We start from the raw sequence: 26,036 nt of genomic DNA, 5'->3' as shown, positions 1-26,036 counted from the left end.
GTGGTTTTAGTTTCTTAATAAATGTAATGATTTACTATGAAGACGAATTGCCACATTCTCTCTTTTTTCTTTTCATTTAGTTGTCAAAAAATAATTGGCTGCTTGTCTCACCATTATGCTCATGAGCTCTTACATTCTAATTCTTTTTACTGTCTACTATTCTCTTCTCATGATACTCATGATGAGAATTTAGTGAGAAATCAAACAAACTTCCATCACTTGATTCTCTCCTTTCTTCTTATCCCTTCTCAGCCTGATGGGGTACAAACAATTTTAGGAGAAATAACTTCCAGGTCACATTCAGTAGTGAAAGCAATAACACTTGTCTCCTTAGAGCAATAGCATTTATGATATCTAATTTGTTTCACAATATAATCCATGAATCACACATTTTTGCCAACCTTTAAGGCTGAGCTTGATTTTTAAGTAAATTCTCTTTAGTGGCACCATAGGAAATGTATCGAGAACAGTATGGAGAATATGCATGTTGATAGTGAAAAGGGTTGAATTGAGCGTAATGACAGCCCTCTCTAGATTAGTGTTGCAAACAAATGTCTGCTAGCCACATCTTAACTTGATAGTTTCATGCAAAACCTGATGATGAGGCAAACCAAAAAGTTCTGAGCGACGGACATACATATATTTGATTTATTGGAAAAATAATTTGAGCAGATTCCGATGTCAAAGGAGGCCGGTTGGATAATCTGGACGTGGTGAATCTTCATAGACTGGGACCTACGTATGCTCTGATTGGATTATTGTAAATGGGCGCCATTTTAGATTTTCTGAATTTGAATTAAGAGGTAAACAGTAAGTTTACGATGGAAATTCGAAGGTTATATCAGTGGTGGTGTTAATGGCAACACAAAGTGTGTTTGTTCTGGCAAATGTCCTCTCCATACGCGACAAATTCTGCTATCCTTGTTGTACTCGGTGTCGTAAGAAAGTCCACACTCGAGAGAATGAAATGATGTGAGTTTGTTGTCGTCTGAACACTTTTTTTTTACTTATTTTGATCGGTAAAATTTCCGCACAGCCCCATACTACATTATGCATTCAGTTCTTGGATAGAGAAATTAATGACAAAAACAGTGGATTGCCATTGGGAAAACAAATTTGTTTTACAATAGTATGGGGCTGTGCGGAAATTTTACCTTTTGATCTTATGATGTAGTGCATTACGCTTTAAAAATTATCTCTTGCGATCTTTACATAAAGTACCGGTAAGATACGATCGCCTCAAGTAAAATAAGATTGCACAACAGTACGTACACGAGTAGTGCTTCAAATTATACACCTTCCAACTGGTACGGTATGTTGTGCCTATTTATGATAGTCTCGTTTATACTAGAGGGCCATTTCTTCTCCTTTCCCAAGTTCACCTGCACTTTTTAATTCCTTCCCTGGAATGAAAAATAAACTAATATACTTATTTTGGCATGAACTACTTTAAAAATGTGACAACATTGTCCTCAGACTTATAAATTCCCCTCCCCCACCCCCCCCCCCCCTCCTGATGCGATCATGGTAGCTTACTGTTCCTTTTTAGATTCTGTTGTGAAGCATGCAGGGAGATGTACAGTGTAGAAAGCATTCAATATCGATACAGGATTAGTGTGATGGCATCAGACAGAACACAGCTGGTGCAGGTCACAGTTTTCGGAAGCTGTCTGGACAGGTTTTTTGGGACGTCTGCAACAAGCTTTATGAGGTTTGGCTGTAAACTTTGTAATGCATTTTTTCTTCAAGTTCTGGGGGTCAGTTATGCAAACCATGAATTCCTAGTTCTGAATGATTGGTATTTAAATGATTTGCAAACTCCAATCATCATGGGTTCACCTTTGGACAACTGGTGCAACTCAGTTGAAATATATAGATCTTGTTACTGTGCTACTTGAATATAGCACCAAAAGAGACCAAAATTGACACCAAGTTCTCTAGTAGATCATCATGACTTGTGTGCCCTGCAAATTAACTCCAAATGGTTCCTGTTTTCAAGTTTCATTGTTACCCTAACATCAGTATGCTTAATGTTCTGTATACATTTCTTAAGGTGAAGAAGAGAAGAATTCGTGTAACAATCAATAGTTTCTTTATTTAGTGATCACTTCCTTCATTTTATTGAAAGGAGAAATTAGGTGCTTGTCACTTCAAAGGGTTAAAGAGGTAATGTATTTGTGGGTGTGTAAGCTTGAAAGTTCAGGAGATTTACTTTTTACTTTTTAAGATCTCTTAACTACTTTATTACAGGGCTATTCCTGTTATTCAGGTAGTAAAATAGGCTTATAGTTATATTCTTTAGTCCTTGCTTATGAAAGTGTTTTTCTGTATTTCAGGCTGGTGACCAGTTTATCTGCTGTACCCTCTACCATCCCATGGAGTCGTGTTGTGTACCAAGCCATGGAACAATGCTTTGTGGGGTCTCTATTGCACTTTGGCTTCAGGGTCTATCCACTCTGCCAGACAGGCTCACAAATATCTCACAGCTCTCCAGTTCAACTTAAGAACATTGTTGGTAGGATACCAAAATCAGACAGTACCAGACAACAAGCAGGGGAACTTCCTAGCCTTTTAGCCTGTCAGGTGTTACCCTTGTCAGAGCAGAGTCCTACAGTGATGCAAATATTGAATGAGTATTTAGATGAGTTACAAAGAATTACCCACACCCCATACTCATTAAGTCCAATAACCTCTCAGCAATCTCTATTGCTGGACTCTCAGGCAAGTTGCAAAGTTCCAAGGTGCTCTTCATCCCACAAAAGAGCATCATCTATTTACTGCTCACCACATGAGTTTGGCTCCATGAACACACCTCTGGTTCTCACAGGCCTCTCTCAATCTCCCTCTGGCAGTGCTCCAACACATGACCGTGAGCTTGCAACCAACAGCAAGGAAAGAAGGAAATTACAGCGACCCCTGTTAGGTAAAGAGTCTACAAATGAGTACTATAACATTTAACATCGCCTTACAATGTCACCCCTGAATCAAATATTAAGGTCAAGGGAAATTAACACTAAGATTAAAGGAAATGATTACTTACCAGAGAAGCTCTTAATTATAAACCAAATTCTCCTAGTTAGCACCGTAGGAATGTATAGAGAACAGTATGGAGAATATGCATACTGATGATGTTAGTCCAATGACGGTGACCCGTTAACGACAAACGCGTCGTCCACACGAATCTTTCATTTTGACGATGGCAAAAAAATTATTTTTCTCTCACCGTTTTCAGGAAAAATTGGTTCATCTTTAACTGCAAACGACAACAGCAACGAAAAAAGGCCGCACACTTCTGATCAGATACAGCCATTTACACCAGGAATTGTGCAATCATTAAAACTTAACTCAAACGGTGATGAAGACTTAACTGATCTCCATCTTTCGGTGACATGGCAGGAATATGATGACTTTCCGTCATCGGAAGATCTGAGCGCATTTTTAGCCGATTTGGAAAAGGACGCTTTCAATAGAGACGATAGACAGCCACTGCAGGCCCTCAACTCCGGGAAACCCGAAAGTCCTTTACAATCCTTGTATCCAGATGCAACGTTTGGAGAAGTTGTAAATGAGTGTTACTTGCCTAACTCTTCACGCACAAGAGATTACACAGAATTCACTGATTTCCCTTCCTCTGAGGATTTGGAAGTATTTTTGGCTGATATGGAGCTCGACCACGGAAGTATGCTGATACGGAAACCTTTAACACCGAATATAACCATGGTATCTACCACGCAAAGAGATGCTATAGTATCGTCTAGGGCGAATTATTCGCCCTGGAATGACATCACTTACAACTCTGAAGGCTCTGATTCGCAATTTTTGCGAGACTGTGAGACTGTTTTCGCCGAGGTGACGGGAAATAACAATACTGAGAGCATCAGAGTTGAAAGCAAAGCTGTTTGTCTTTGGCCTAAAAGTTTAATCCCGAACGGTGGACGAGATGAAAACCGAACCAACGCTGGAGAAATTGGTGAATATGACATCAATTGCACCACACTCACAAGGTTTCATTATAAGAATAAAGCACAAGACTGTAATGCCCTGGGCGACTCAAGAGCCAACCAAACCAACGACGAAAGGTGTACATCTATTGAGCATTGTAGTTACAGTGATATGTCGGTGTTAAATGATAGTTGTGACATTTTGTCCACCGCATCTATGACTCCTGATTTATTTACTCAGTCGCTCTGTTCCTCAGAGCGTGCATCTGGAACCCCAGATCTTTTCACAAGACCAAGACGGCGAAACGTCAAATTCCATTCTCGGTGCGCGCACCACAACATTGCGCCTAACTCGTTTTCATCCGAAGGAAGTTTCAGGGATTGCACTGACTCATGCAGTATACACGAGCTGAATTCCATGTCTCTGTTCTCAAGTTCTGACAGTTCTTTTATCTCACCTGCTTCTTCACCTTTGCGTCGCACTGGCCAAGGAGCCTCGTGTCTAAGTTCGGCTCACGGAACCGAGGCTGCCTCCCTGCCAAACCCTGGGCAAGCTGATACTGGAAACGAGTTTGACACGGATTCGGTGGCTACCAGTTTCCATTCAACACCTTACACCATTTGTAGTCAGTCCAAGTTGTTAAGGAAATCATTGACCCCACTTCAAATGTCTCCGTTTCCATCCTACTCAGGATCAAAATCCTGTCGTGATAACAGTTGCCAACGAACACCAGTTCTCTTCTCGCAGATCTCCAACGACAGTTTGTGAAATTTACAAATTACTCACGACTCTCCACGATTTCAAGAGTAAATATGTTAGTAACACAAACAAAGCCAAAATACCAAATCAGAACCTAGAGAAATTTTCAATTGAGTGTCGAGAGAATTCTGGGAATGCATTGGTTTTGCTTTACTTTTCTCTGTGATTGGTCCAGAAAACTCGCGCTACTCTCTCAACCAATCATATGCAAAACTAACACTGATCACGACTTGGTCGCCCGCGTTTTCCTGCGCTTTAGGCGGTTTGCTTGTTTTTCCTTTGAGTTCTAATTGGCTCTTTTTTAAGGTAATTTTCCCTTCTGATTAACCAAAGTAATCACGTTGGTTGTGGTTACACGACACTCAATCGGAAAGCGCTCTGCAGCTACAGAGAATCGAAAGTATAAACAAGCAAACTGGGCGAACAGCAGTTAGCCAAGGAGACGGACCCGTAACGCTATCTAATTAGCTAAGAACACAAAAGCAACCTAATAATGAAACAAAAAGGAGGCCTTCAAGGTTCAAAAATCACGATTCGTTTTGCAGTACGCAGACTTTTTCAAGGAAGGTACTGTAGGTAAGGACCATCTGGAATGCTTTCCTTCTGATGTCAACTCTTTATTTAGGATAAATATAAAACCCAATGTGATTGCTCTGACAATATAGACCGAAATTTCTTCGAACACAGCAAACTCAACTAAGGGTTTTCAATGTCTCTGTTCTTATGAAAATATTTATCTTGATTTATCCGTCAAATACATAAATAAATAATCTTGAAACCGTGCACTTCATTGAAGCAATCTATGAAAAGAGCATGTGTTTTTTTCGCTTTGATTTTTGTGGCTAATCAGGTCATTTCAGGTTTCACGAGGTCATCTGTTCCAACCAAGCATTCATTGTGCTTCGTGATTTATGGTCTCATCCGCTTGTCGCTTGTCCACGAAAAACTGAAAGAAGCGAAAAGGAGTAAACAGAGCTGCTGAGTTTAATAACGACCAGCTGCAAAGTTTGTGGCCTAAATCTTTCAATTCCCCTCTCGCGATACATCGAGATCATCCTCAACGTTTCACCGTCCTTTTCTCGGTTCATTATTGAACCGGCATTCAACTTCAAGCTGATTGCCGCGTCGTGTCCCTTTTCAAAGGGATGTGAGCTACAGAAACCACATCATTCCTGTCTCACCTTTAAAAAGTGTCACGGTGAATTACATCGAAATTAGAACACTGACCGCGCATTGAGAGTCCATAGACTACCCTGACCCTTAGCAGCTTGTCTTAAAAGGTGGTAAAAATTCGACTAGGGGCCCGCCATTTTGAATCTCGCTTAGCAACCTTGCCGCTTACTTAGGATGTATCAACACATGACGATTTGTTTTAACGAGTAAAAGCTACACAAAAAAGGTTCTCTGGAATCAAATAATGACCCTATTGGGCAATTGAGATTGAAAGCTTCTATTTCCAATTTATCTTAGGGTCATTCTTGGAGAAATCCTCAGCCATATGCATTGACACAGCTGGGAAAACGAACGATCTTCAGAACGAGGTTGGAACTTTCATTAGAGACTGGTAACAAGGTACACTCACCTTTCACCCACGGATCAATAGCTTACCTTGCGAATGGCGGCAAATGCAGAACCAAAGCGAGGCTGGTGCTGAAGTCGGTTTGAAATCCAGCCTGGAAGACTTTTCTGTATTCTTGTAGAACCATACCGCTGATCAAGTAACAGGATTGTCGCATAGTCTCGTTTGTGACGAATAGCGCGACCTAAAGACGGATTTTGAACAAAGATACATTCTCAGATACGTCGGACGGACTCTTGATGAATTTTGTTTGTGTTCCATTGTAACAAGACAAAGCTCAGGTTTGTTAACAGATAATAAAGTTTTGCCTCACCTATTGACTGGTTTACTGCTTTCATGCAAAGGCTTTCGTAATGCATTTGACCAGCTTTTGGCTAGGAAAAAGCAAACATAGACCAAAATGATAATGGTAAACAACAGAGATATTGAACTGCCCTGAGAAAAAAGGAAATTTAGGTAAATGGAGAAGGACTTTGAGCTCTGATTTGATTTGTTGTATGCGGTTAAGTAACGGTCAATACAAAGGGAATAGCGAATAGCGAGTTACGTCATCAAGAAGACGCCGCGTAGCGCACCGCCAAAAAAAATGAACGGGAATTTATTGGACGCAGAGAGAAAACCGTTAGAAAACATCGAAAGCTGCTCTCCATTAACGTCTGAGTTGGAGTGGCAGCCGTTATCGGAAGCGCAGAGCAATACGATCCGGTGAAAATCAAACCAATGGAATCCGGAAGCAGAGTACACTCCGTCGCTTGTGATCTGTGAAAACTAAATTGTGCGCCATTCAACTCATTACATACTTAAGACAAGTTCATTGGCGTCTGAGTCATGAGCAAAACCGGAAGAAAATGGAACCGTATTGATTCTTTCCACTCCACTTCCGTAAAGCTTATGATTTCACTCACGCGTCGGATTTTCAAGAATTTTCATTAAATCGGGAGTCCGAATACCACCCCGTCGCTACTGAAAAACAGCCTGAAGGTCTTTACAGATGAACTCTTACCCCTAAAGTTGCATCAAGATATGTCATTTTCTCCTTTAATTCAGGTGAGTAGATATTTGGATAAGGCAGTCCCACCATGACCACACACCTAGTGTACAAAGACAGCAATGTTTCGAAAATAGTTTGATTCATGCCTACCCGACCAAGCCTTCCCCCCCCCTTCCCGACCAACAAAAGGTGCCCTAATGTACACCCAGATTAAGATCGTGTGATTGTAAAACAGGACATGTTCGATGATTAGACACGAGGCATGAAGGCTGATTCAAGTAAGGGAGATAGGAACTTCCAGGTCGACTTTACAATTGGCATTGTAAAGATATAAAGCTAGTCTTGTTTTCACCCAAAGATCATAATCACGTCAGTTCGTTTTCTCATGGTATCGTCGCAAAAGTTAAAGCAATTTCTCGTGGGAGCTTTCTGTTCATTCTTCATTCCCTTTTTTTTTAAGTACCAGCGAGCTTTGACCTCCCACATTCGACCCAGTCTTCCTGGATTTCGCGTTCAGGCATGTCGCACATTGTCCTTTTTAAGCTCGAGAATACTATAAATCACTTTTGGAGCAGGCGTCGAAGTTGGCGCGAGTGTTTTAAGGCAGCGCGTAGGATCAACAAAATAAGCCCAAAACTCTCTTTATCAGAATTCCCACACGCAAACCGCCAGGCCTCTGTGTTTCTTTATCTCGCCAAATTACGGTCAAACCGCAAGCAGTCTTTTTTTTTTTCTCTTGAGGGAGAGCGAGATTTATCTTTGCGATATGGAGCGATGACTTTGGACAAGAAGGGATTGGGGTAGATGCGATTGTACAGGGCGTGTCTCGGCCTCGTCAGAAAAGCTAATCCTTCCTGGCCTCACTACACCGTGCGTCTTCTTTTCATTCACACTCGTAAGACCACAAGGAAAAAAAAAAGATTAATTATGGTACTCTAAAATACGGTTCCTGTTTTCAAGAAATGGATAAATAATTGGAAACATGCCTTCCAAGATCGTCAGAAAAGTTGATCCCTTCACTCATCTTTCCTCCGACCACACAGAACAACACCGCGCCATTTGGAGATGTGTTGTTGGCGACTACGGCTGGCTTCTATGGATGAAAAAAGATAAAGATGATTTTAGTATTCCCCCAGGTTTTCATTACGCCTAGATACAAAGAACGGGGCTTTTTAGTTTCCATCGTAAAATTCTATGGAATCAGAAGAAATCTAGGGAAATCTTCGGGGGCATTTTTCAGGAAAAAAAATAGTCCTGTTTTCCATATCGTCTCGAGAAGAATTAAGTCTAAAAGCATTAAAGACCTCTCAACGACTTGCATTGCTCATAGCATCATACTTTTCTTCTAGTGAATACTCGTGTCCAAGTGCTTAAAATGAGGACCCTGCCACTCGCTTGAGTTTACCCAGAGGTGAGGAATTTTTTCGAGCGCAAGATTTGTCCGATTGTATCCGACGACAGGGAGAATATTTTGTTTCCGGAGGGGAGGGGGGGCAACACTTACTGATATTATAAAATATTCCTAGAAAAAAAAGGAGTTTATTCGTCTTGATTCTACTTGTTACTTCAAATGCTAACCTTGATACAAGCTGCGTACGACGAAAGAACCTGATCAAGCTGACTAGACTTGCGTGGTTCTCTAAAGACCTAAGATATATGAAGAAATCCTTTTAAATGTTTGGGTATAAAAAAAGAAGAAGAAATAAAAAAAAGAACGAAAGTAAGAAATAAAAAGATCACAAAAAAATGATAGGAAATCCTTAAACCACCTTCTTTCGGGTGTTCATTTTCTCAAGAATGCCAGATTCCTGCCAGTATTTGCAGACTTTCTCTCCATAATCATACGAAGAGAAAAAACACACCACTCCTCCGGGGACAACGGCAAAAATATTGAGCAGAAGTCGTCCCAGTTCTTCTTTCTAAAGGAAACCGACAAAAAAAGTCCCATTAGTTTTGTTTGACAGTTTGTCAGCTCCAGGAAATGATTAAAAAAAAAAAAATGAAAAATGTAACCAGACGAAAAATAAACTTAATTTTTTTATTTATTTATTTTTTTTAACAGCCCTATAAAAAAATATTTTTTCTTGACAGTAAAAAAGAAAGAGTAATACATGTAATAACCCAAGCGAAAAATGCGAAAAAAGAAAAAACGAAACAAAAACAGCAATTAAAAAAAAAAAAAAAAAAAAAAAAAAGGAAAAGAAAAAGAATGACAGGGTCGAGTTCGACTATCTTGGTCGGGCTGTGAGCAACCGCCTATTCACAGATGCTATCCCACTACTGTTAGACGCGGGAGCTTTTGCCTGCTGTGTTTCCACCCTGGGCCGGTTCGCTCCTCTTTAACCAACCTGGAGAACTCAGATTCCTCTGTGTTCACCATATTGACGCCAAACTTAGCGCGGACACCCGATCTACATAGAACGACTACCCCCAGGAATCCCGCCCTCAAGCCATTCAGCGACCCCAGCCTCCAAGTAGCTAGATTACAGACGTGCGCCACTACGCCCGGCTGATTATTGTAAGTGAAAATTTAACTACTGACTGGTGGACAGCCACGCTTTGAAAGACCGGAAGTCAAAAACAGCATTATACTTCCGGTGAGCGTAAATACAAAATGGCGGACTCGCTTAGCTTAATTCTTACGAAAATCTTCGAAATAACATCGAAACACCAACAACTCGAATTTAATCTTTTAGAATATACCTTTTTTTCTTAAACTAGTGGTTGTTTCTCTCCATGATAATACGGAAAATAATTTAAATATCGCCGATTTCATGGCAAAAATTCAGTGATGTGCATCACCGCAGCGCCTACCAATTTTTCTGAGTCTCTCGACTGGTAAGTAAAATCAAGGTCTTTTCCAGAGGGTCCTTTATCCAACGCTACAGCGAGCAAATGATCTGCTGGAATTACATGCCCTGAGAAGATAAAAAGAGAATGCTCTCAGTCTATAATAAATGTTACAGTTTTGCTTCAATACCAAAAGGCACAATGTTGTATTCTAAGGAAAATTCAATTGACTTACCACAGGAAAATTCCACTATATTGTCACCGGAGAGTCCAGCGCAAGTAAAGAGTTGATCTTTAAAATCTGACATCTACGATGAATAAAACAGATATTATGCCTTGTTAAATTACAATTTTGTCATTGACATATAAGTAATATAAAAAATTTTTGTCTCCGTTGTAACCTAGAAAGAATATCAGGGAGCTGGCTACTTCAGTTGAAATAAGTAGAACTGAGGGGCAGTTTCACATGTAACTAACTTCCACTGAGTTCATCAACCAACCTAAATTTTGATCTTTTTCCTTTTTCAAAATGAAGAAAATTTCAGATATTGATTTTACAGTTAATTGGAAATATAGTCCAACAGCAGGAATCTAAACCTGGTAATGATCATGTTGACCCTCTGAATGACCAAAAAGAAAAATTTCTCTTGCCATAACAATATTTTTTGAAGCAGGAGGATGACAATAACATAAAAAAACATCAAGTATGAGATATAATTTGTTTTAACACAAATTGTCAGAGATTAAACTATGGAATAGAATAGAGTAGATATAGTGATTTGGGGAGTGACTGGGTTAACTCTTCACACCCTATCATCAGTATCTATACTCTCTATACTGTTCTCTATATATTTCCTACGGTATTTAAAATGAGAATTTTGTTTACCAACCAAGAGTTTTTTTACTTGGTGATCATTTCCTTTATTCTTGTAAACTTATTGTGTGATTCTGGGGTGATATGGTAAGGAGAAATTAGGTACTAGTCACTCTTAAGATCAAAAAGGCACAGCAAGAATACCACAGTTAATTACCGGTTGCATTGTTCCCCCTGCAACAACAACTGCTCTGGCTTCTTTGACGATAGTTGTGAAGTGGACTGCAGGGTTCAAAAGGAGAAACTTCAGACTGGAGTTACTGGGTCGCTCTGGTGGGAGAAAATTTAAAGTGTGCAGGCAATCTAGGTAAGTAAAGTACACTTAAACAGTAAAACAACAATCACTATAGTCTTCAGTCGCATTGAAAGCTGTCACAAAGTACCCTTAACATTTGAAATCCTATGATCTAACAAGAAATTCTCCAGTGAAGCTGTTATATGTTTTCTTGTAAGCTAGCCAAGAGAATTTGGTATTTGATCAAGGTCACAACTGCAACCCCCAGCTCATGTATTTGTCTACATTTTCCCATGATCCACTTCCTGGATAAAGTATTGAAATTGTGAGGAGAGAGTGTTGGCTCATCACCCCTGGAAAAAAAATAGGGTACCCTTTGCCCTAGGGGATTACTTAAAAATGTTTGCTTCCCTTTGAATCAGGCTGAATTGAAGCAGAAAACCAGAACAACTTGATGTCTAATACTGAGCAAAGAAAAAAATCTTACCCTGCTTGTTAACAACAATCCTTCCATCTTTGTCAGCATTTGTGAGTGCTTCCAAAAAGCTCTCAATGATTTGAAGAGGTGAATTACTGCTTTGATACAATCCATCTTCATCTCCTGCAGTAAATCCTATTAAATCATGATACAATTAAATTGTAGGGTAAATTTTCCACAATAATGTATTCCCTTATTTAAGCACAACAGGTAAAAGAAATTTTAAAGCAGTAGTCAGGGCAATCCTTTCACCAGTTGAATTTTCAAAAATTCTAAATGATTTCAGGCAGTAATAAGAGGTGCTAGAGGCTGTAAATCTTAGTAGTTACCATATTAATAGGAAAACACTGCAATCAAACTATGTATCAAACTATATTAGAGAAGAAACTTTATTAAGAAGAAAGTGTTCAAAGTGAGAGTACTACACAAATCTTCTTTATTTAGCAGAGGGGTCTAAACATTTATTAGCATCATGCTCAACAAAACTCCACAGATGAACTAGCAGAAAAACTGTTATACTGTTCTTTCAGAGACAAACAAAATTTTACACTTTTTCAACTCATTATTCTCTCCATATTTATACCACTCAAAGTATATTTCTTCATTCTACAACAGCTCGATTGTGCGCTAACCTGTTCCCACTTGTACAGAATGATACTTGTCAACAAATCCATTCAGCTTAAAAAAACAAAGTTGAGTAAATTATATCCATGTCAAACCTTAATTAAGTCATTCTGGAAGGTCACATATAAGATTGTGAAATATCTAAAGAGGAATTATTTTAGAACTTACCTTTTTAGAAATCATGCTCTTCTCACAGTATCTTTTAATCTGAAAGGAGTATTAATTCAAGTATTGTGTTAGGCTAAGAATGAGATCATCCTGAACTGAATAAATACACCCTATAGCATACAAGTTTAAGGAAATGGATTGGACCTGTGCTCCAGAAGCCTGAGAAAAATATCACATGTACTGCTCTCAAATAGAAATCTCAAGGTTCTAGAAGAAGGCGCATAGGGCCAGAGCAGTCCAGGAGGCAAAGTGTGCAAGAGGAACTCACAAAACAGAACATCACCTCAGGGGAGGCAAAGAAAGGTGCCAAAATGGAATCCAGAGGAGGTTCACAGTCAATGCCATATGCTCCCCAGCAAGGACGTATATGGCCTAATCTAATAAACTAAGTAAGTAGCTATACTTTTAATTAGTTATGTGTACTGTACCTTAAATAGGTTCACATTATCCATTTGGGCAGCAAAAAGGAAATCATTGATTGTTAATAGCTTCACATCTGTTCATTAGGACAAGCAGATAACAGAAATAAAGATTCATAATAATTTCATCACAACAAAATACTACAGGTAATGATTGTAATAATTATAATCATAACCTTGAAGAAAGGTCTTACATTCCATGTAAAATTAAATATCATGGTTCATCAAACCCATATTTGCAAGGATATTTTGAAAGGGAAAAAAAGAGAAAGAAAGAAAGCTATTGTACAAGATGAATAGATGGCTTAAGACACGATGAGGAACATCCTTGGCCAAATGTAAGGAGAGGGTCCAATATAGAGACAGAATGATGTAGCCTGCAGTTCATTTGTCTTTATAGGGCAAGTTTATTGACAGTGCAAGCTCACAATCATTTATTTGACCCCCCAATTCCAATTTAAAGTTGTAGTGGATAGTTGGGGACCCACCCCCTCCTCTTGCCTTCCTTTTGACCCTCACTCACCCCCCTGGTACAAATTTATCTCTTATCTCAGCCTTCCTCTTCTGTAAAAATCAAAGATGCCAGTGATGGCAGCTATGATTTTCACCATGAAAATACTGAGCACTCTTTCCATAAAATTACACCTGCTCTGCAGGCTAAGACAGATTAGGCAATACTTCATGGCAACCCCTGGGGAGAGAACTCACAAGGGACAAGCTTCCTGTCTAAGGTGAAGAAAAATCGAATAACATTCCTAAAACATAACAACCATCACTCTAAAATTAAGAACCTTGCTTTCTGTGGTCTTTTGTACCCAATTCATTAGCACTAGAGAATGATTCTGGTTTCCTTTGCTCTTTCCCTGCAAGAAATTTGAAAATTGTCAATGTTGAAGATACCTTGGCAAGCTCTCTTTTGGAGCCATAGTCTCTTCATCAGCCTATTAACAGATATCACATATGAAAGATATTACAATGATCACCAAGTCTAAAGAGAGGATGTCAAGTTTGAACATAGCATACGGATGTCATTTTTCCTGTCATGATGATTTCTAGTTCTCTTCTAATTCAAGTTGTCTGTATGAGGTATTTGCATAAATTACTCATTTCTCTCCAAAGATCTCATTGACAAATCTCTTTACTGTCAACTAATATACAATTAATGATGTTAATTCAGAGAATTTGGTATTGGTTTAAACTGAAAACCTGCCATGCTTTGAGTTCCACTTTAAAACTTACCTCCTAAACAGTTTAGGAAACACATCAAGACATACAGTAGTTGCTGAATATAGAACAAGTTCTTTGCCTTTAACCTTGACCTGGTTAAAAAATTTGAAATTAAAAGGGGATATTTAGGGAAATGTTAAATTAACCAAAAGTACAAAAAATGTGCGGGAATCAACAGTTTAAAATATTTTTTCCCTATCCATTCTTCTCCAGTTTATCTTTGATGTCAGTAAGAATTTCTAAGCTTGTTACCTAAATCAGTTTTCAAAATGTTTCACTGACCTATAGCGATCCTGGTACTGGGTCAACTGAGAGTGAGTGCACAAAATCTGTAACATGATACAAAACAAGGAGTGTATTGAATATGATTAGAGCTAATTCTTCTCTAAGATTGTTTTCTCTAACTCAGTAAGAGCACTGCTTATTGGTGAAATTTAGTTTAAAGTATAACAAACATGTTATCTTGTGTAAAATGTTCAATAAAATTATTCAATTTTTATAAGAAATACAACTGGTATTGATTTGCTTTTAATTTTTTAACTCCTGGGAGTGATGAACATGTTATTTCTCCCAATAATATTCATACATTATCTGACAAACAGGTAAGGAGAATAATCAAACTTATCAGGTAGAAGTTGTTATCTTGATCTACCACCAAATTCTTGCAACCAATTTACAAGGAAATGTCACAGTGTAGCAGCTAGTGGGGAGAATTAACAATCAGATCGTGGGAGTGAAAGTGTTAGGTCAGTTCATCATACCTGTGAACCAGTGATTTCTACACTGTGTACACTACTTATTGTGTCAATCAAATTATGCGCTTCATCAACAATAACCACGTTTCCATCAAGCTTTATTCCACAGGCTTCCCGTGTAGACTTGTGAAGAAGGATGTTATATGGCAGAACTACGAGCTAGAGTTGGAGAGAAAATTAGGCAGAATTAATTATTTGTAGACAAGAATACATTAAATTAATATGAAAGCGATCTTCGCAGTAATGAACACTACTTAAGCAGTGGTGAAAATAAGGCCTGAAAAAAATTCATCACAGGATTTGAACCCATGACCTCAGCAATACTGGTGCTGCAGTACTTTACTAACTGAGCTGATAAGCCAACTGGGGGCTGGTCATTATGTCAGTTTGAAATAAACCCTCGAAGTGATGATACATGTAGATGAGTTTAATTTTCTGGACCAATAACACAGAGATATACAGCAAAACTAAAGCAATCTCAGATCACTTTCTAAAATCTTACTATTACCTGTGCAGCAGGAATAGCTAATCTTGTCCCATAATAAGGACATGCATGAAGTTCTTCGCCGACAGAAACAAGCTGTTCAATATCTTTTATGTCCACCTAAGAAAGGAAGAAATTTTGTCCACAGTTTGAAACAGGTTCTTAAACTTATTCAAGATGATTTTTTTTAAGTAAAATAGCTGCAATAGGAAAAAGTATTCTTTCAGGCCAATATTTCTGTTTACAAGTGTAGAGCCTCAGTTCTCATTTTACACAAGTGTATATGTAGAGCCTCAGTTCTCATTTTACACAAGTGTAGAGCCTCAGTTCTCATTCTTTCCCTCCATTCTACTTTATTAACCCTTTACACCCTAACATCAGTAACCATATTCTCTATAATCCTCCCTAGACAATTCCTTTGGCACTGAAAAGGAGAATTAGTTTAGCAATCAAAAGTTTTGTTAGGTTGGCAACCATTTCTGTTATTCTCATAAACTTCATGAATGATTCAGCAGTATTACTGTTGGGAGAAATTACATGCTGGTCACTCATAGGGATTATTAAAGGGTTAACTATTTGAAAGGTACATTGTACCATTAACAGCTGGAAAAACTAATTGAAAATTTTCTCCTAAGAGTTTTTTATTTGCAATTAAGCAAGGACCTAACCAGGAGATGGTCCCTAAATTTCTGCAGCTGCTGGTACATGTAGAATGGACATCCATTTGTAACTTTTTTCTTCTTTGAAGCTTTCTCTCCATCAGTTTTTTTCTTCTCTGTTAAAAAATAAATAAATTTAAAAAGAGTTCTCTCCCAGTTTTATTGCAAACATACACCTTTTCTGAAAACATAACAAATGACTTCTTGCAGTAAGAAAATACAAGACCAGTATAAATATTAGCACATGCAGTCTCCTGCTTTAGGTCAGGTTTCCCACACAATGGGTTAGAATCCATATATAATCATTGATGAAGAGATACATTGTGAAAGTTAACTCCCAGGAGCGACCAACAACTAGGACAGAACTTTTCGTTACCATATCAACTTAGTTCAATATCAGACATACAGGTGACAAGAAAAAGAAAAGTACAAATCAATTAAGGGATGATTAGTTGATCCCATACCAAATCATAACTCAGAACTAACATCATAATAACTGCACAGCAGACAAATCTTGGGAGTGAAAGGAATCAAGTGTCTTGTCTTGGAACACAGTGCACTGATCCAGCCAAGTTGCAAGTATGCTCCTTTCAATCTGAAGTCCACTGCTACCACCTTTAGGCAAGCATTTCCCCTGCATGCTCATTTCATATTCTTAAATTAATCATTTTTAAAAAGATAATGCTGTGTAAAACATTCTCGACATAAAATTTGGAGATTGATTTTCAAACTATAACCAATGATCATGTTTAATTCCTTGCCAGGAAAGAGTATTTTTGAATAGAAAAAAAAACTTGTCACTTAAAATTTAGGTTGCAAACAGTGCTCTATTTCCCACCCCACCCCCCTCTACAGACTTACCTTTGTTTTTCTTTTGAAGTTCCAAACACCTATCATTAATTCTGTTTATATTTTTAAGGCTTTTAACATCCTCATTAATGCAGAGATTCTGTCGGGATCCAAGAGATACAACCCGTGTACTGTCACTGAATGGACTCTTTTGCACTTCCCTAACAAATTGTGTCAATTGGGAGTGTGTTCTACTGCAATAAAATATCTGAAAAAAAAAGTAAAACAATCTAAGAGAAATTTAGAGTTGTAATTATTAGTTGCAATGAAAACAGTTTTTAACACTTTGACCCTTACCAGTGAATAGCATCTTATTTCTTCATACAATATCACCCCTGAATCACCCAAAGAAGTCATTAAGGAAATCATCACCAACTAAAAAGAACCTGATTTTTTTAACAAATTCTCCTTCCTAGCACCTTAGGCGAATATATAAAGAATAGTATGGAGAATATGCATACTGAAATTAGAGTGTAATCCATTCAGTCTGTTGATTATTCCTCATACAGTACCTTTAAACAGTGGGGCTCCTCCTCGTTATCCTCATCTTCCTGATCTGATCTACAAAAATAAAAATGAAATCCCTTACGTGTAACTTTTCCTCAGGTGAGCAAACTCTTACTTTTGCCATCAACAGATAAGAAAATTTTAAGAATGATCTAATTGTGACTGTTTTACCATAATAGGCCATGTTACAGTTGTTTACTTTGTTGCCAAACCTATGATTTGGAGTGAAGTTGAATGTGACCTGGTTGCGATAGGGACCAGTATCTAGTTAACATGATAACAAAGTAATTTATATTTGAAAAGCAGCAAGGTTTGTATCATAACTAGGTCATCCTTAGCCACACTCCCACTCAAAGGCATGCAACTGTAAAATGGACTATTCTAAAAACAAATTCTTATTGGCACAACGACTAAAGCACCTCTGGTGTCTATCTTACCCAGGCTCTTCTCCGTCACTTTGATATTCCATTAGTACAATATCTGTATCAGGATCCTCTTCTATGGTTTTCCCAAGGACTTCATCAATTTCACTGGTAATTTTGTTCTCTATTTCAGAGCCATCATGTCCAAAATTATTGACCTCACCATCACTATGCTAAGAAATAAAATTAGACAACAAGCTCCAATCATTAAAATATCTGAGTCCAGTAAGGAAAATTGAACTTCAAAAGAATATCTCTTTCATGAACATTACCCTCTTCCAATCAAACAGACCTTTCTCTTTCCAGTTTTGAATGCACATGCTGGTTTAAGTTCACTCTTGAGTTTCTGAAGCTGTGCTCTTTGTTTTTCCAACCTCTCTCTTTCCTCCTAAAAATTTGAGTAAAATAGCAGGAGTTAAGTTAACTTTGTATAATACATTTATATATATGTTAATTGTGGTTTAATTTTATCCTTGGATCATATTTTATTTTCCTTCGTTTCAAACTCATTATCATACATTACAATACCCAACAACAAAAGAAGATAAAATTTGAACCAAGGATAAAATTGAACCACAACATTACAACACACTTATTTATTTATTATAAGTTAAATAGATATTTAATGAATTCCATTCAAACAAATCAAAAGTACCTTTACTCTGTCTTCTTTTTCTTGAGTAGCCTGCTTCTCCGCAAATTCCATCACCCAATCTGGCATTGTAGCTTTAGTATATTCAAATGAAAAAATAAATAGAAAATTATTTTTAATTTATCACATCCTTTGGGTGAAAATAATTCTGCATAGCAGTGGCATGTCTGGCTATCCAAAATATTTTTAATAGATAAAGTTAACTTACTATGTCTATTAAAACAAATTTCCAAACTCTTTTTTTCTAGCGAGCACATTTTTTAATTAGGGCACATTTTTAGTAGTAAGTATCATGCCATTAAAACCAATAACAGTGATCAAAGTAGGTAATCAGAGCAAACTGAGGAAAATATCATATTAAGCAACCCATTAGAACTCAAAGAAAAAGCAAACAAACTGCTCTGAGCCTGGGATAAATGACTGACCAGTTCAAAATTGGTTTTAATTTTGATTGTGATAGTTTGGTTGGTCTATAAAGCTTGCAAGCTTTATAGATCATCCACATAGTGAAGAAGAGTAAATCAACACCCAATCAAGATTGCTTTTTGCACTTACAATCATCTGCACTATTAAATCTTTTCCCTTTGTCTTCATTAATGACATTGTCCCTGAAAAGTGGCAAATTTGTGAAAAAAAAAAAGATGTAACTGACAAATTCTTCAGAAGATAAACCAAACAATTTTTGTTTTATAAAGATCATTACCTGAGAGTTGTAACTTGTTTTGAACATGATAAAGCCTTGTCTAGTTCTTCCTGTTTCTTCTCTTCGTAACTTTTTAGCCAAGTAAGAGCTCCACAAATCAAGCTCAAAGATTTCCCCTATGAGTGTAAAAAAAATCAGATGGGAGATAAACAGAATAAAAAATACAGTAATTTTTTAGCTCAATTCAACCATTTACACCCTAATATCAGTATGTATATTCTCTATACTGCTCTCTATACATTTCCAGATGTACTGACAAGGAGAATTTGTTTAAAATCAATAGGTTCTTCAGTTAATTGTCATTTCTGTTATTCTCATGACATTGATATTTGATTCATGGGTGATATTGAAAGGAGAAATTAGATGCTGGTCACTCTCAGAGATTAAAGGGTTAACCAGTAGATTCCATGTTAAGTAGATGGCTGACAGTAAGGAGAATTACTCATCAGATCTTGGGTGTAAGAGTTAGTCATAATCAAATAACACGCTCCCTTGAGCAACATATCATTTCAAAACCGGCTCTGATCTTAGCTCAAAGTATTTCATCTATTCCGATATCCATCTTTCACTCACCGTTCCTGTGGGACTTTCGAAAATTCCAACTCCTCCATTCTCAAGCACGTCATACAAAGTTTTCATAAAATCCTCCTGTATGTCATATGGCGGGAAAGGAAACGGGAAAAACACCGGCTTATCTGTAGCCGCAGATTCGCCGTGGGGCATCTGCGTTAATGCAACCTGATTAAAGTCACGAATACTGGGGCTTCTACTTGCAAGGAACTCGTCGATGAGAAGATTTTCCATAGCTAGATCTGCTATTTTTCAGACCCTCAGTCTATCATGACATTGTGTTATGGTACCCAAACTTCGCGCGCTAATATCTTTTTGACAGCCTCGTTTTGATTTGAATTAAATATACTAGGGGTGTGGGGAAGGGTACTATACGGCTTTCAACGGTTACTCCGTTATCTATACTCCCAAAAGATTCCATATTGCCGTGAGTCTTTTCAGTAAATAATAGACCAAAGGACCAAAATATCGGAAGAACATCAGTGACACACTCGGCCGCGCTTCTTGTACCACTTTTTCGGTCTTACCACATTTTGAATCTCGTCTGTGATCTAGTCATGATTTTACCCACACCTCCCCCTGTCTAGAACGATTTGTTAGTTTACTACTGGATCAAATTAGCGTCTTGGCAAATTACTTTCGAAACTGGGTGCCGTATGAGTTCATACCTTATTTTGGTATGTTCTTCGCCATAACTTTAGAAAATGAGATGACTCTGAGAAGCATGTGAGCTATAAAAACTATCTATCGGGTATTTTTTGGTCTATCAATTCATTTACTTCCGAAGGGCAACGATGTGTATCCGTTGTGGCCTTGGAGTACTTCCATTTCTTTTAGCTGTGCTCTCAGCCGTCACCTTCGTGATTACCTACATTATTTCCCGTGTACGCAACGACACTTCGTGGTTCCCAACTATCAGCGACACTGCGAGTCGCCGGCCAGAGAGCAACGTTTTCGGACTGCTGTTTAATTTTTGTTCTCTTCTTGCGCTCTTCACAACTTTTGTGCGGTATCTTCAGTTGAGACACGATGCTGATTGGAATGAGAGAGATAGGTCTCTTCTTATCAGGCTCAACAAATTGGCTGCGATGCTTGGTGTAGCTGCAAGTCTCGGTGGAAGCATAGTGGCCAATTTTCAGGTAATATTTAGCAAGATCAATGGATATGAGCATAATTTTAAAGCTGACGTTAGATGTAGGAAAATTATTTTTTAAAAAATCACAACGGTATATCTAACCAGACTTCTCGACCAAGGAATTAAAATTTAACGTCAAATATTAAACTGAAAGGCAGCATAGAAGTTAACATTCATGTGTCAGAACTATGCTTAGAAGCTTTTTCCTAAACAACCCAAGCTACATGCATGTGTGCAATCGGTTATTATAAAGAACAGAGCGTACTAATTCCTGTGCGTGTTTCAGCAACTTATTGGCTAGCGTGTTTTCGCCTCTTTTAATTTTTTTTATTTAACGATACACACAAAACTAAATTTGTAAAGAATACTGGTGTTACTTGCATTATTGATATATTTACAATACTAACATAACTCAACTTACTGATGTCACCTATAATGCTAACTAATTCACAATACAAACGTTTCCTATTGTTAATTTTTCGTTATATGTTAAAAGTATAATACACCGAATCGAAATTTAATTGCCATTGTTCTGGACTGACTAGCGTCTCACACATGTGATAATCCTTTTGTGTTTCAAGGTGATGAGGCTAGTTAGTCCAGAACAATGGCAATTTAAATTGGACACCATATTTTGATTTGCTGTAGAGAAACAATTATAGTCACTCATTTTAACAAAATTTTTTAATTCTACGTTTTTGAAAAATTCCAGGTATACATTCCCACACTAATACTTTTACACTTACGTAGAGTAAAATTAAAATCACCACCCTCATACTAAATGTACAAACCTTAACTTGTTACATCAGAAAAATATGAAATAATTCTGAATAATGAACACAAAATTAGCTTGAAGCAAGCTCACATTACTGTACTTAGGCTCTTCTCAAATATTACTAATTGTACCTTATACTTAGCTTGCTCTTCATAAATAGCTTTTCATAGAATGAAATATTAATATTAGTATGATGTCATTAACTGTACAAATAATAGTATAGTTTCATCATCTTTCATTTGCCTTATTTACACAATACAAAAAATTTATTTACAGTGATTATAGCTAGAAGGCAAGGAGACCTAGGAAGCCACCAGGCTTATGGGAGTTTAACACTTTAACACTAACTCCCAAGATCTGGTCCAGGTTGTTCAAATCTGTGTACCCATGGAATTTGATTTCAGGTCTAAAAGCTTAAAAGAAAATTCAGTTAAAATCTTTTTGCCTGCAATTTGATCATTGGATGTCCTAAAAAGAATAGGGAAAATTTTCTCTAAAAGGCTTTGGAAAAAAGAAGTATAGAAACCTGCTTTCAAATTTAACCCTGGGCTTGCACTAATCAGCCTTTGAACAACTGGGTCCAGTTTGTTAATTCTCCCCTCTAGCTGCTACTTGTTTCCATGTAAATTAGTTATGAGAATTTGGTGTTTGATAAAGGTAACAATTTTCACCTGATAAAGTTGAGTATTCTCATTACTTGTTTGCTGGATAAAGTATGGATATTGTAGGGAGAAGTTCCCTGTCAATCACTTCTGGGAGTTAATTGGGTTAATTACATTCATACATAAACTTTCCAATAGCGCACTAAAACTATGCCAAAACAAGAAACTCCCAATATCAAAGTCACTTTAAAGACTAAAATGTTTTGTTTCTTTCCAAACAGGAAGATGCTGTCTCATTTATCCACACTATCGGTGCACTCCTTATTTTTGTGGGAGGTATTCTGTATTGCTGGGTTCAATCTTTTATTTCTTACAAGATGAGCGCTTGTGGTGTGATCACACACAGTCTTTTTATCTTACGAGTGGCCATTGCTATTGCTGTTACAATCTTCTTTGCCATATGCGTTACAGCTACCTCGTATGCTGGTGTAAAAGGAGTTCGTTACAACCTGGACCCCTACAAAAAGATGCCACGCTGGACTACAGCAGACAAAAACTACATTTATCATGTCATTGGAGATGTTTCTGAATGGCTCACAGCATTAACTCTTTTGGGCTACTTGTTCACATATTTTGGAGAGTTCAGGTTTGTAAAGATGAAGATTGTGGTGTCAAGACAAACACAACATCCTGTACCTCTAGCAACTGGAATGGGTTCAGATGATAGTCTCCATGCCTCACTATATGTTTAATGGAAGTTTCAAGTTACTAAGTGCTTGAAATGAAGGATTACGCTTGGGACGGACTTGATATGTTTGTTGATATATATACAAGTTACCAAATAGTGCTGTATTTCTGATACAAATTAATTAAACTATATTAGTATTTCTAGCTTTTGTAAATAATGTATCACACATCTGTTTATCTACTACGGAAAATTTGATTGATCGATCTGTTTTTCCAGGAAATATCCATACTCCTCACATGAAAGGTTTCAGCACCCTTCCACCCCCCCCCCCCCAAAATTCATTTAATGTTTACACCAATCCTCTGGCAGGGGTTAGGGGTAGGAGAGGAAATACTTCTTGGAATTGCAAAGTGCATGTTAAGTGTGTTAGTTTTTGAACCAAGTGATCAAACTTTGCAGTTTGATAGAAGAGGATAAATTTTTTTCTTCTAGTCTTCCATTTCATAGTTAATATCATGAAAAATGGTAGTGTTTGATTGCATTTGACTACAGATGAGAGAGAGATTTTCTTTTTTCAATGAGTTGAAATCCAGCAGCTGAGGATAAAAAATGGTTATGGTAAATAGTGAGTGCTAACTGCATAAATCTTCTGTAGTTTCGTGACTATCAGATCAGGAAACCTATTATTATAATTTTAAGAGCAACAGCACTCAGTCTTGTCCTATGAAGTTTACATCACTGCAACTTTTCTTGTAAATCTAAGGAATTCAGGAATGAAAAATGTGAAATTTATACATCTCCCCAAGCCCCAAGAGTAAGCATAAAGTAACCTCTGTGTACAAATATGACTACACTGTCAAACAGGAAGTCATGAAAAGAAATAAGAGGATCTTGCCTGATTTATGATACAAATCTCAGAACTAAAGTTTTATGAACTGTGTGGGAGGCAGTAAGGAGAATTTATATTAAAACCTTAAGGGTTTAGAATTTGAGGTAGACCCAGAGGCCTTTGAAGACCAGAACTTCACATTCCATTCAAGAGAACTTTGTTAAAAGACTCTGCTTGCTGTCAAACGTTAATGATTTTAAATAAACAAATGGTTTTCCAAACATTTTTTGAGGCAAATCCAGTCAGTTGTGTCGACAAAAAGTATATTTATTAACTTGTATATAGCATTGGTACTGTAAGTGAATACTGAGAAGGTTAAATAGGAGCCAAAGGTTTTGCCTTTAACAGTTGACTGTGAAGACCATTGAAAATGTAAATATTAGTGAAAAGAAAATGAACCAATGTATTCACCCTATCACGAAAGCTAAATTAATTGTTTGAAACTGTTTCTGCACTCACGAATCTGTATTTCTTGTTCACAACACATATTTTGAAAGTATCGACAAGAGAAACATTTAGCATTTGTGCGAATTTTGATAAAAGAGCAACCAATTTTGATTTAAGAGCATCTAGGTTTTAAGTTTTAACGACCCATTTGCGGTTGTAACATCTGAGGGTAACATCGCTTGTTCGACCTGACTGCTCCAGAAGAAAAGGAATCCATTCATTTGCTTCAAATTGACTATGCGTGAAGGTTCTTCCATATTATCATTCATTGCGTGACTATCTAACTATTATCAATGAACTGTTGAAACAGCCGCTTCGTAAGGAGTGATAACAACTTTTAAAAGACCTCTTAACAAATTATTCCTCTGAGAAAATCTTTCAAGAAGACAATCTATGACCATCAGTGTGATTCCTTTTAATATTTAACGTTCCTTTCCAAATGTTCAGCGATGCACTGCTAATAGGGAAGGGTTAGCAGAATAAAATTTATGCCCCATACAATTATGTAACAGAAAGCCCTTAATGAATTTGAATTAAGAAATATTTCATTTCAGTTCTAATCCGTGATACATGGATCCTTCAGGGTATAAACAAGATTCTTTTCTAATTCCAAACTTCTGTGCTAGTTCGTTTACAATCTCATCCTCTCCACTGAGTTCCTCGGTCTCTTTCTTGACTTTGTTGTCTCCCAGATAGGTTGAAGTTGTCAGTTTGTTCCCTGAAAGGGTTAACCTTTCCCAGGGTTTTGCCAACGTGCATATACGATCGTGGGTAAACGGAGACTTAGGGTCTGTTTGATGATAAATAAACCTTTCATGGAAGTCTTCTATTTTCCTAGGAGTCAGGTCAAACCTGTACCTGATAGCCCATTCAGCTTCGATGATAAATTTCTCCTTTACTTTTTCTTCGTTACCAAACTCGTCAACGATGGTTTTCACTTTCTCTTCGTAGAAATATTGATCGCCTTCTTTCCTAATACGGTACGTCCCACTTTGTTGTTCCTGTTCATCTGCAGAGCAGTCGATGAGGAGAGGAGTTAGAAACGAATCTCCAAAACCGACATCACTCAACCACATTTCATCTCCAATGTTTATGACGTTTATCAAGTGATCAATCGATGATGCTATAAGCCCCGATTTGCGGCTGTAGACCGCAGCAGATTTCCTTCCGTAGCTGTACCCAAAATGATCAAGAAGTAACGAAAAACTCGAGTTAAGTTCATAGCAATACCCGCCGCGATGTCTTTGAACGACTTTGTCGAACAACCAATCTTTGGAGAGAACTATTTCCTCCTTTCCGAACACACTTAAGTTCTCAAAGGGAACTGATAACATATGACATTTTTGCAGGTCCTTAAGAATGTCAAGAGTTGGTTCTATTGGGCCTGTAAAGTGAATACGAGCTAAATATTCCTCTACTTCGTTTGCGGTCAAAGCATGAAACTCATCCGCCATTGTTATATGAGCCAAGTGTTGTGTGATCGAAGTGCGTGACTTCTTGCGCTTGTCAAATTCACGCCCTCATTCGAACGGGATAGCCAGTCGCTCTGAACTGGCAGCAGGCACTTATGAACTTACACGGAAGTGGAAGAATATTTTGTTCTTTAACTTGTGCCGAAGCATCATTATTATTTTTTTTTTTTTCATTGCTGAGTTTTAGCTTTAGCGCCCCCGTTTTAATGTCCTTCTGAGAGCCTTTGAAATATGATTCTTTTCATGTCTTTTAATGAATTTTAACTTCTTCGAAAAACGGAGACCGCGAAATATCTTTGATTAAGGTGTCTTGAAGATAAAATGGAGTTTCGGTTTGCACT

The 26,036-nt window shown here is 37.6% G+C and overlaps 4 protein-coding genes and 1 non-coding gene across 7 annotated transcripts; 2 read left to right on the top strand and 3 right to left on the bottom strand.

Annotated features, from left to right (window-relative positions):
* Nucleotides 1-734: 734 nt before the first annotated feature.
* Nucleotides 735-6,596, top strand: LOC113678101 (uncharacterized). Of its 2 annotated transcripts, XM_089191224.1 has the most exons (5): nucleotides 735-972; nucleotides 1,550-1,711; nucleotides 2,337-2,923; nucleotides 3,233-4,756; nucleotides 6,172-6,596. In XM_089191224.1, exons 1-4 carry the CDS (start codon nucleotides 857-859, stop codon nucleotides 4,708-4,710), a joined length of 2,343 nt encoding a protein of 780 aa, XP_089047350.1. In that variant the 5' UTR covers nucleotides 735-856; the 3' UTR covers nucleotides 4,711-4,756; nucleotides 6,172-6,596. The 2 variants fall into 2 exon arrangements, with proteins under 2 accessions (XP_089047350.1, XP_027050770.2); XM_027194969.2 differs by lacking the exon at nucleotides 6,172-6,596 and having other exon boundaries at nucleotides 3,233-5,510.
* On the bottom strand, nucleotides 5,303-20,044 carry LOC113678158 (ATP-dependent DNA helicase DDX11-like). 2 transcript variants are annotated; one of them, XM_089191223.1, is made up of 29 exons: nucleotides 19,691-20,044; nucleotides 19,118-19,233; nucleotides 18,970-19,022; nucleotides 18,418-18,488; nucleotides 18,055-18,150; nucleotides 17,778-17,935; nucleotides 17,346-17,394; nucleotides 16,846-17,041; nucleotides 15,994-16,100; nucleotides 15,350-15,445; nucleotides 14,848-15,000; nucleotides 14,369-14,415; nucleotides 14,099-14,178; nucleotides 13,651-13,722; nucleotides 12,869-12,936; nucleotides 12,441-12,479; nucleotides 12,281-12,326; nucleotides 11,658-11,783; nucleotides 11,093-11,205; nucleotides 10,297-10,369; nucleotides 10,086-10,189; nucleotides 9,041-9,190; nucleotides 8,850-8,918; nucleotides 8,258-8,364; nucleotides 7,284-7,371; nucleotides 6,594-6,654; nucleotides 6,310-6,464; nucleotides 5,559-5,647; nucleotides 5,303-5,493 (listed from the first exon to the last, which is right to left on the bottom strand). In XM_089191223.1, the coding sequence occupies exons 1-28, from the start codon at nucleotides 19,919-19,921 to the stop codon at nucleotides 5,594-5,596; spliced, it is 2,778 nt and encodes a 925-aa protein (XP_089047349.1). In that variant the 5' UTR covers nucleotides 19,922-20,044; the 3' UTR covers nucleotides 5,303-5,493; nucleotides 5,559-5,593. The 2 variants fall into 2 exon arrangements, with proteins under 2 accessions (XP_089047349.1, XP_089047348.1); XM_089191222.1 differs by having other exon boundaries at nucleotides 5,303-5,647; nucleotides 19,691-20,043.
* On the bottom strand, nucleotides 9,484-9,781 carry LOC149035043 (signal recognition particle RNA). The gene has a single exon (XR_016182687.1).
* Nucleotides 20,045-20,277: 233 nt separating the features above from the next.
* LOC113678147 (DNA damage-regulated autophagy modulator protein 1) lies at nucleotides 20,278-23,997 on the top strand. The gene is made up of 2 exons (XM_027195022.2): nucleotides 20,278-20,826; nucleotides 22,481-23,997. The coding sequence occupies exons 1-2, from the start codon at nucleotides 20,482-20,484 to the stop codon at nucleotides 22,949-22,951; spliced, it is 816 nt and encodes a 271-aa protein (XP_027050823.2). The 5' UTR covers nucleotides 20,278-20,481; the 3' UTR covers nucleotides 22,952-23,997.
* Nucleotides 23,948-25,788, bottom strand: LOC113678127 (arylamine N-acetyltransferase, pineal gland isozyme NAT-3). The gene has a single exon (XM_027194995.2). It carries the CDS (start codon nucleotides 25,675-25,677, stop codon nucleotides 24,769-24,771), a length of 909 nt encoding a protein of 302 aa, XP_027050796.2. The 5' UTR covers nucleotides 25,678-25,788; the 3' UTR covers nucleotides 23,948-24,768.
* Nucleotides 25,789-26,036: the final 248 nt, after the last annotated feature.

Source organism: Pocillopora damicornis, chromosome 13, assembly GCF_964200805.1.
Source record: "Pocillopora damicornis chromosome 13, jaPocDami1.2, whole genome shotgun sequence".
Lineage (NCBI taxonomy): Eukaryota > Metazoa > Cnidaria > Anthozoa > Scleractinia > Pocilloporidae > Pocillopora > Pocillopora damicornis.
This window is presented reverse-complemented; position numbering and strand designations above follow the sequence as displayed.

Coding starts and splice junctions, on each gene's coding strand:
- LOC113678101 (XM_089191224.1), top strand. CDS start 857: ATGGCAACACAAAGTGTGTTTGTTCTGGCAAATGTCCTCTCCATACGC. Junction 1,712..2,336: donor TCTGCAACAAGCTTTATGAG/GTTTGGCTGTAA, acceptor TCTGTATTTCAG/GCTGGTGACCAGTTTATCTG. Junction 2,924..3,232: donor ATTACAGCGACCCCTGTTAG/GTAAAGAGTCTA, acceptor CACCGTTTTCAG/GAAAAATTGGTTCATCTTTA.
- LOC113678158 (XM_089191223.1), bottom strand. CDS start 19,921: ATGGAAAATCTTCTCATCGACGAGTTCCTTGCAAGTAGAAGCCCCAGT. Junction 18,151..18,417: donor AAAAAGAAGACAGAGTAAAG/GTACTTTTGATT, acceptor TCAAATTTTTAG/GAGGAAAGAGAGAGGTTGGA. Junction 17,042..17,345: donor AGGAGCCCCACTGTTTAAAG/GTACTGTATGAG, acceptor TTTTTTTTTCAG/ATATTTTATTGCAGTAGAAC.
- LOC113678147 (XM_027195022.2), top strand. CDS start 20,482: ATGTGTATCCGTTGTGGCCTTGGAGTACTTCCATTTCTTTTAGCTGTG. Junction 20,827..22,480: donor GCATAGTGGCCAATTTTCAG/GTAATATTTAGC, acceptor CTTTCCAAACAG/GAAGATGCTGTCTCATTTAT.
- LOC113678127 (XM_027194995.2), bottom strand. CDS start 25,677: ATGGCGGATGAGTTTCATGCTTTGACCGCAAACGAAGTAGAGGAATAT.